This window comes from Alexandromys fortis, unplaced genomic scaffold, assembly GCF_014885135.2.
Source record: "Alexandromys fortis isolate MF-2015 unplaced genomic scaffold, M_Fortis_MF-2015_v1.1 scaffold_24, whole genome shotgun sequence".
NCBI lineage: Eukaryota > Metazoa > Chordata > Mammalia > Rodentia > Cricetidae > Alexandromys > Alexandromys fortis.
Genome location: NW_026067906.1, coordinates 3,075,512 through 3,085,351, shown reverse-complemented (window position 1 = coordinate 3,085,351; position 9,840 = coordinate 3,075,512). Strand labels below are relative to the sequence as shown.

General features: G+C 37.4%; 1 protein-coding gene across 1 annotated transcript; it reads right to left on the bottom strand.

The window, feature by feature from the left end:
• Positions 1-1,042: 1,042 nt before the first annotated feature.
• Positions 1,043-7,164, bottom strand: LOC126497466 (prostaglandin E synthase 3-like). Its single transcript, XM_050135507.1, is given in 2 exon segments — positions 1,043-1,714; positions 7,058-7,164. Coding segments are annotated over 2 exon segments (699 nt in total). The 3' UTR covers positions 1,043-1,122.
• Positions 7,165-9,840: the final 2,676 nt, after the last annotated feature.

Here is a 9,840-nt window from a genome sequence, read left to right as displayed (position 1 = left end):
CCAGTGATTTTGATTTTCCTATTGCCACTTAAAATGCAAATGTGTCTTTTGGTAGTAAAATGATAAGGTACTCAAAATACATTCAATTTTACTTTCTTTATTATGTTTGATCTTTCTCTTTTTATCTTTTATTTGCTTCTTATGAGCTGATAATGATCTGTTAAAAATCTTATAATGCTGTTTCACTTATATCTATTTTTACATTTATTTCGTTTTTTAATCTTCCAACAGTTGATTAGAGAGAATGTAGACATTTAAAAAAAAAAACAAGTACCCACTGTCATTAACATAAATTGAGGTTTTCTAGCCAGGGCATAAGCTGAAATCAAAGCAGGAAATAAAAATATCCAATAGTGTATTAACATTTTCCACTCATTTGCATACTGGCAGTGCAAATACAACTGGTCTAGAATGTACAGACTCTCAAGCAACAATATTCAACTTTCTTCATCCTCCATACTAAGAGATGTTAAGAGCTTAAAAGCCAAACAATACCAAATGCATAGGCTTCAAAAACCATCTAAGTTAAGGCCTTCATTAGTCTTTGCTAAAATATACCTGAACACTGGCAAGTGATCACATACAATGTAAAGTATATTTATTTTTTTTAAAAAATAAATGTTAGTGGAGTAATTCTGGCAAGGACACTGGAAGAATGGCAGGGTATCCGTTTAAGCCTTGGTATCAGCCAATTTGTTTCAGCCTCCTTCAAGTCCATGGTATGGGACCTAAACTAGGTACCTTCCCCTAAGCTGAGAGCTTCCTAACACACTCGTGGCTGTGTTATGAAGATATGAAGAAAGAAGACTTAGGTGAAAAAAAATTTTTTTTTTATCAGAGCTTTCCTAAGATCTCAACCACCTCATGGAATCCTGGGAAATGTTCATGCATAAGGATTTTGCCTTAGCTGACTAAAACTGCCTCAGACAATGGTACATTATCAGCCCCTGTGAAGCCTTTAAAAACATTAAAAAAAAAAAAAAAGAAGAAACCAGGTTGAAAGATGGATTACAGGAGGCAAACATGGCATCTGCCTTTACAGCTGTCAACTCAGGAATTGTCGCAATTATGAAATCTTGCAGAAGTTACTTTTCTTTCTCCAAACCCGGGCGATGACATTCTTTACTCCGGATCTGGCAATTTTTCAGCATCACTGTCTTGTGAATTATCATCTGTTCCATCTAATTCTGGTAAATCTACATCCTCATTACCACCCATGTGATCCATTACCTCAGAGAAACGGTCAAAATTGAACCCGTCTTCGTCTGAATCCCCCTCTTGGTCTCTCCAATCGTTGAAGTCCACACTAAGTCAATTAAGCTTTGCCCTCTCCTTTGTTAACCTAGAACACGATTGGCCAGATTCTCCTTTCCACAAACAACAGAAAATTGATCTGTTTATTCTTTTACGCTTGGAATCATTTGGATCAATAGAGTGAAAGAGATCAATTTCATTTAAATGCTTAAAATCATCACTTCCTCCAAGACAATTGAAAGTAAGTTTGGATATTTCAAAATTTGCATTAACATCTTTACTGTCCTCAACACAAAATTCAATGAATACATAGTCTCTTCAATCATACCTCTTTGCAGAAGTTGCCTGCGAAGTAAATGGGATGGGGGGCAGGCGAATGGGTGGGAGGTTCTCACTGGTAGCTGGAGCAGCTGACAAATTGAACCCTGGCCAGCAGCTACTCCAGCGTTTTCTGCCCAGTCTTTACATTTATTTTTAAAAGTCGATTTTTAAATGAATTTTGATGCCTACTGTACCATTTTTCTATAAAGGCAGATTTTCAGCTTAGCTATCAACTAAAAAAATAATCTTAAGAACTGTCTTAGTTTAAATGCCTTTTACATTCTGCTTGTTTTTGGCTAGCTTGTTTTTGTCAGTCTCCTTTTTTCCATTGTAGCCAAAGACTTGAGCTATTGCCTGCCACGTTTGCTTACGTGTCCGCAGTCATCCTTCCACCTTGTACTAGGAATGTTTTCCTTTAATGAATTTTCTCTGTGCATAATTATTCTACTTCATTATTCACTAGAGAATAAAACTTCCATTGCGGTCGAGGCTTATTAATTATTTCCGCAGCTTTGCAAACCCTGTTATGAAGCTGCCTTATCTCGATATATCTAGACTTTTCCCCAATTTCAGTGCCTTCTGTTTTCCTGTCAATGGTCTACTTCTTTTGCATTTTGATTAATGATAGGATCTGTACTTGGAGGAGATGATCACATTAAAAGCATTTACTGGAGGAAGGCCTTCTATTCTTTGATTGTTTTCTTCTTGGTCTTGAAGCTAAATGGTGACAAGAATGCTTAGTGCCTTCTCTTTGTCACCCTTGCATGAAAAATGATCATTTTGGTAGCTTAAAGAAGACTTACTCTTTGAAATAAAGAGAACTGAACATCCACAAAAGGAGAAAGTGTCCCCGAGCTCCCCACAAGTGTTGGAATGGGGGCTCACTGCCCTCTGCTCCACCTGCCTTGCAAATGTGTGGCTCACCCCCCGAGATCTGCAAGAGACACAGCACGGCTAAGGACCAAAACTCAGCCTTGGCTGGAAAGCTCCGTTACACGCGTCAGCAAGAACTGAACTGGCTGACCATGACAAACACTTGATTTTGTGGACTCCCAGGCTGTAATGATCTAAGTATAGTTCATCTTACTGTTGAGATCAGTGAGAATACAATTTCTTAGTCCCAAATCAATAGCTTTCTCTGCTGTCTTTCCCTTTACTCTTCGTCCTACATTGGGAGGAAACTTTCCCCAACCCACTTATTCTGGGAAGGTGGCATTCTCTGTACATACTACTCTATGCATTCATGTTCCTTCAAAACACTTCCATTAGCAAACTGAGGTTAAAATTCTCAAACACAAAAGCAAGAAAGCAATGGCTGTTTTTAATATTCTATCTTTTTCTAGCTTACAGATCTATGGTTTTGACTGTTAGTGAATCTGCTGACAGATTTTTCCTGTCAGGAAGAAAACTGGAAATGGGATGATTTTCTTGAGCATTCAAGGGATATGGGTTTATTCTAAATATTCCGTTTCTAAGCATGGCTAATTTTACATAGATTCATTATACTGTGGTTAAAAAACATACTTTTAGATTTTTGTCCCTAGACTTCTTTTTCAAAAACTCAGTAGCTTATAGTTACCTACAATTGACTCTTTCTTGAGCCTCCATCAGAGCTGAACAATGGAAAAAGGAAAACATTCCTGTCCCTTGTGCCTGTGGAGGAGGTCACAGAATGATAGAGTGAGCTTCAAAAAATACACAGAGGTCACACTTATAATGAGCTGGTGTCAAGAAAACAATTAATAACAACAGCAACAACAACATGACAACAGAAATTAGAAAATACAGTGAAAAATACAACGAAGATATGAAGAAAATACCAATTCAGAGAAAACATCCTCGGCCCAGAAATGCTGCACTTATTATAAAACTTACATAAGGTATTAACTGGCTATGTTTTAGACATTTTAGGATTAATATCCACTTGTCTCAAATTCCTTATTTACTAGAAATGTGGTATTCATTAGGCCAAGGTCATAAGTTCAATCCTTATAGGAGTTGGTCACGCAGTATTGGGTCAAGCAGAGCACTGTATGTCTTTTCAAAGACTTGTCTTCTAGTACTATGACAGTATTTATCAGACAAAAGCCTATGAAGGAATTTATTACACTCTATAAGCCTCAGATTCTTCTTATAAAACATAGATATAATAGCCTCTTATCTTCTTATCACCAACATATATATATGTTTTAAATACTTTCCATTTATATATGGTTGATGCCATTTTCACCATACTTGCCTTGCCCAGCATCTATCAAACTATATGTTTGACATACAAGAGCAAAAAGCACCTCAGCTATTTTAGGGCCAGCCTGATCTCAGTAGTGAAATCCTGTAATTTAAAATATCCGCCTTGTTTGTTCTAGGATGTTGGGTCTGGATACCCTATAGTAAGCTGCTCAAAAGGAATAGAGTCGAGTCTCTCTGGTTGTTGTGGTTTAAAGATGAAATGATTCCAACATGCTCATATGTTGGGGCTTAGACCCCAGCTGCTGCTGATGGCACTATTTGGGGATATTCTCGAAGCATTTAGGGGTGGGGCCTAGTTTAGTGGTAGTGAGTTAGGGGTGGGTGGAAAGGGTAATTGTGAATGTTATGACTATTCCCGGGTCAGCTCTTCCTTTCCTGTCTCCTGTCTGGTAGTGTAGCCTCTGGTATACTGCTGCTACCGTGATGCTCTGCTTCTGCCTGGGGCCAGAAGCATAGAGACCCAAGTAACTTTGGATTGAAGCTGTTGAAACATGCAAACGACAACGAGTCTTTCCTCTCAAGCAGTACTGAAAATTGAACTGACACAGTAATTTACAGTCCAATGTTAGTTTTCCTCATGAACAATGTGCTCATTAATATGTTTACCATAACCTTTTAACCATCTAAAATATGACATTTCTTTGTAAGTTCAGTATAAAATGCTGAAAGAAACATCCAGCAGGGATGTGTTCCCGGCCAGTGAGGGCTTTCTAAATTAAATGTTTAGGCAGAAAAATAGTAAAGTAGTTGAAACTTTGCTAAATGAAGTAGACATAGTTAAGCTCTTTTTAAATAAGAACTGTCATGTCCAAGTATCTATTTTATTGAAACAATACTTTCATTTTACTTTAATATTATTTATCACCCACAGACTCAGCCATCAGCATTAGTTTTAACACACTTAGCATAACATGTTTAGACTATGCATCCACACTTAGGTTTTTACCCATTTGTGATCATTTATGTTTCTTTATGTTCATTTCTTGTAGTCTTAAGATTTATTTGTTTGTGCCTCCTTTTTTTTGAGGGAAGCTACCCACAGCTGCTTCGGAAGTGGCATCAGCATAGCAGAGCCGGTGGAGTAAGACACAGCCTTTTCCTCCAAGGTCTCAGAGTTTTGCAGAGCCCAGGCAAAAATCCTGACAGAGATCATAGACTCAAAGGAACAGCACTGCAAATACTGGATTGCACGAAGCTAAGAACTTTAACACGATAAACTTTTATTTGTTTATTTTCCCCTTTCAAGATGTGTTCCCAGGAGGAGTTAAGATAAGAAAAAACAAACAAGATTAAGCAGAAACAATGGGTGCCAATGAAGACTTGGGCCTCTTTCGGAGTGGTTAATTAAAAAAAAGGGTCAGATTAGGGTAAAATATTAAACAGGTTATCTTAGTAAACTACTTCTTAGCCTAGTAAATAATTAACATCTCTCCTCAGAATTCCAGAAAGAAATGCCAAAGCTCCCTTTGTAGCTGTAGGAAAGCAGTCCTCAGTTGAGGAAGTGACAACATAAAATATCACTTAGATTTGAACTGGGTAGGGGCATGTTTAAAAAAAATGTCATAGAGGTGGGTCAGGGAAGTACAGTCTTGTACTTTCCCCGCCCCGGGTCAGGGATTGCACATTGAGATCAGGAGAGCCTTGTGGGTACAGAGAACAACCCAGGTGTAGGACTCATGTTCTCGACGATTATGGTCTTGGGTTGTGGTTAAAGATGCAAGAGTAGAAAAACCATCATTCCCCATTTTCCTTAACATCAACTTTGTGAATTTGCCTCCCTACTTTGCTCTTTTATGCCAGCCTAAATTGTTGTGTTTAGGACTTTGCTATGGGTATGTCTGTGCACACACATATGTAATTGTGCAAATAATCATATATTTAGATACATTAAAATTTTAAATGGGATTATATTCTTTAAAATCATGAGCCAGAATACATCCTCCCTTGATTAAAATGAGGATTGTATTCAAAAAAAAAAAAGAAAGAAAGAAAAAAAAAACAACAGCTCTTGGTGGGGGGAGAGAATGCTATTGTGTCTGAGGTAGCTTGTAGCATTGATCACACTTTGGCTGATTTTTAAAAAAGCATCAGTAGAACTAGAAATAGGACCAGACTTTAACTCTTAGTATCCAACCCTAGGACCTGTGCTCACCAACCAGGCACTATGTGCTAAAAGCATACAGTCTTCAAAAATAGTACCTCTAGCTTAAGGCCAACTGCTAAACATGAGCTCATGGGAGATATTTCATAGCATTAAAAGCACAAATGAAGGTAGTTCCTCCCATTAAATGTGGGAGTCTATTGGTTTGTACTGAGAGTGTTTTTTTGCGAGGTGGGAGGTATGTTGTGTGTGCCAGGGCAATGCTCCGCCACTGAGCTCCGTATTGCTCTTCTCAGTCTCTTCCTGCCTGTAAAACCTAAGCCCCTTTCTGCTCAGCTCACAGAACACCCATTCTGTGCTACGGAACACAGGATTTCCAGGTTCTCTGAGCGTGTGCAACAATCCACAAATATCTTAAATTTGCTGTCTGTCATTTTATCTTCTGGCACTACATAGCTAATTGGTCTCTGCATTCAGTTAAAATTGCATGCTGGGCATGCGGAGTGTGGCAGCCAGGGATGAAAGAGTAAAATGAGAAAGGGTCTTGCAATAGTAGTTTGAGGAGACCAAAATACTCATGGAAGGAAGAATAGGATCTATTAAGAAAGCAGAAAGGACGTAAGGGAGACAAAGTGAGCATCTCATTGTAGAGAGCATCCCGAGTTGAACAGGGATTTAAGTCAACTGAAGTTATAGCCAGACCTATTTCCTTAACTTGCCAATTTTTCTTTCTTTCTTTCTTTCTTTCTTTCTTTCTTTCTTTCTTTCTTTCTTTCTTTCTCTCTCTCTCTCTCTCTCTCTCTCTCTCTCTCTCTCTTTCTTTCTTTCTTTCTTTCTTTCTCATCCAGGTGTTTTGAGACAAAACACCATAGAATCAATTTTGCTCTTGGAGTATGTTGCTTCATCCTTCATAGAAGGATGGAAGTGGCTCTATAGAGATGCAAAACATTACTCCACTACGTGCTTATTTTCCTATTTCATTAGAGAAGAAAGTTGCCCCATTCCTGGAATGCTTCAGTATTTTTCTACTGAGCTGACCACTAGAGCATAGGTCTTCTTGACGTGGCAATTTATTTCAGAACAGAAAGGGGAAAGCTACACAGCATACTGCCTAAGCGACTAACTTCTTACCTACTAGAGACGGAGGTCAGTGCTGGGAGCAGTTCTCTTTTAGCTGTTTCCAAAGGCTTTTCTCCAGTGGCATCGTGGGCACAGAGGGTGAGCCTCACTCTAACCATCTATGTGAACAGACTTTTCCTCCTTTCCCTCCCCATAAATTAAATCAATAAGAGATCTGTGTTTATGTTAATGACCGAGTGTGAACTTTACATGTTAGCAGAACTATTTGATATTATTTTTACTAGCTTTGTGGGAAAAGAAGTTGTAAATATCTGTGGTTATGTACATCTTGCTTGTTTAGCTGTTCTTATTATCTAGGAATAAAACAAAGGATTCCCCCAAACATAAATTTGGTGATTCCCTGATGCCTATAGGTTTCTTCTGTGTTATATGGATCTGTATTTTTAATGTTGAGACCCTAATTAACTTCAGTTTATATCTGTGAAGTGCAAGTCTTTACTAATTAAAGATAGAACAATTGGACATGTCACCAGAGTTGTGGTTGAATAAATCATATTTTTACCCAGCCAACTCAAAGCCCTGGTAGTACTTTATCATAAAGACTGGCAGATACACAGTTACTTTGTTTGTAGGTGATTTCAAGATCTTGGTCATTTGATTGGAATGACAAATTGTCGACGTTCTCATAAATTAACACATAGATTCTGTTCCTTTGCTAGATTGTGCTTATCCGGATTAATGGTTTTTCCACTGTCTGTAGCTTCTTTATACCTTCCATTGTTTTCCTCCCACGGAGACGGTGTTTTATGTATATAGTAATGATACTATGTCACAAATTGACAACTACTCTTCTAGTAGTCAATTTATTGTTTTGGTACAGGTGATCCATGATCTTGTGCAACACATAAATAGCATTAATTTCATGGACTTTTCAATTTAAGATGATGGTCTCTGTTTGTAAGTTATGGAAGCTTGTATGAGGTAGGCAACCAAGCTCATTTGGTCTCTACTTGAAGTGACCAATTATGTAAAGACTTTCTTCTGCATCTCAGGTACCTTATATGTCTCACTTAATATTTATAGCTCTAACCATGGCTAGCTAAGTTTACATGCATTTTTTAAACTTAAAAGATGCTTGTATACAATCTCAAAGTAATTAAGATAACCTTCCCCAAGTCACCCAAACAGGTCACTGAACAAACACTTAACCATGGTCTGATTGTTTTCTGGATCATGTAGCATTTCTCACATGCCACAATGGACAATATTAAGTATTTTGATGTAGGCATTTTGCTAAGAGCGTAGTTCTCCAGAATAACTCTTTAAACCTCCTCAAACACTAGTAGATAACACTATTAAAAGTGATATTTAAAATACTGTTTAAAAGCAATATTTAAATCCTCTTTAAAATAGAAGGTCCAACGTGAATCAGATGCCACTGAGTCGTTGGCTACCATCACCCATTTTAAAGTAACTTTGGCATGCTCTCTCTGTGCCAGTCACTGAGCTGGATGCTGGAGGCAACAGTAAGCAAATGGGAGACCAGACTTTAGCACTGAGTTCCTTGTGGTTTCACTGAAGAGACATGACTAAAGAAGCTCACAACTGTATGCATAACTAATCACATTTACTATAACCCCCTTTTTACGGGATAAGTGCAGGATTGCAAGAGACTGAAAACATTACACTATGAGGTTGTGGGCACTTCTGTGCTGTAGGAGAACAGCCTTAAAACAACCATGAAAATGACCTTGGGCTTGTTATGATGATGAAATGATGCCGATTAACACATATGATGCAGTGATTATTTCTAAGCATTGTTGTTAAATATAAACACTGTTCTGATTTCATTTGTGGTTTATTCTGGAAATTGCTTTCTCTTAATTTCCATTTTTGAGTATGTATATGGCTACAAGACTTTTAAAAGTGAGAGCAAAATATCTCCAAATGTTAAACTATTTCTTAAGAGATTTGACAACCTTTATTGTGCGTGTGTGTGAATGTGTGTGTGTGTGTGTGTGTGTGTGTGTGCCTGCAAGCAAACACTGACTCTTTTCTTCTCTGTGTTTGGTTAACTAGCTTTGTGTTTCTGCATTTCTGGTATGTGTGGGCTTCACATTTGAAAGAGGAAGGAGGGACAAGTCAGAGGCAAACATCTCTCCTGGTTTCTGAATAACAGGTTCGATTAAAAAGAAAATTGAAAGCTCATTCAACCTTGAATTAATGCTTCCAAGATTAGGACAGATCTATGGGACTTAGGCTTCCAAGGTGCTAGCTCATTTCTATACTCAGTAAGCAATCAGACTAAAAAATAAAATGAAAATAATTTTATTGATCAATCACATGTATGTAGTCTTGTTGTCAAAGGATCAGAAAGTTTTATGTTATACTTTAAGTGATGCAAAGTCATGTATTACACAATAAAATATGCTTAAATCTTTGCTCCACAAATCTTACTTAAATATACTTATTTGATTCTCCTGTTAGGGAAATAATATTGGTAATGCATTTACTTAATAATTTTAAAAATGTACATTAAAAAGAAACTAATAGTTATCCAAAATCCCATAGCACAATGACAAACCACGATTCTATTTTGTACATCTCTGCTTCTAGCATTTTAATGCACACATATAACTCCTACTGCAGACACATGTATGCACACACAGTACATAAAGACATGTATTTATTATGAGCATAAGAATACTTTATATTTTTACATATACTGGTACTTTCAGATATCTTATATTAGGTGTATGACATCTAGTGTCAACATCTTAGGTCAACCTATTAGCTTGTGATTGACTTTCAAGTGTTTCCATTTTTCCTGTATT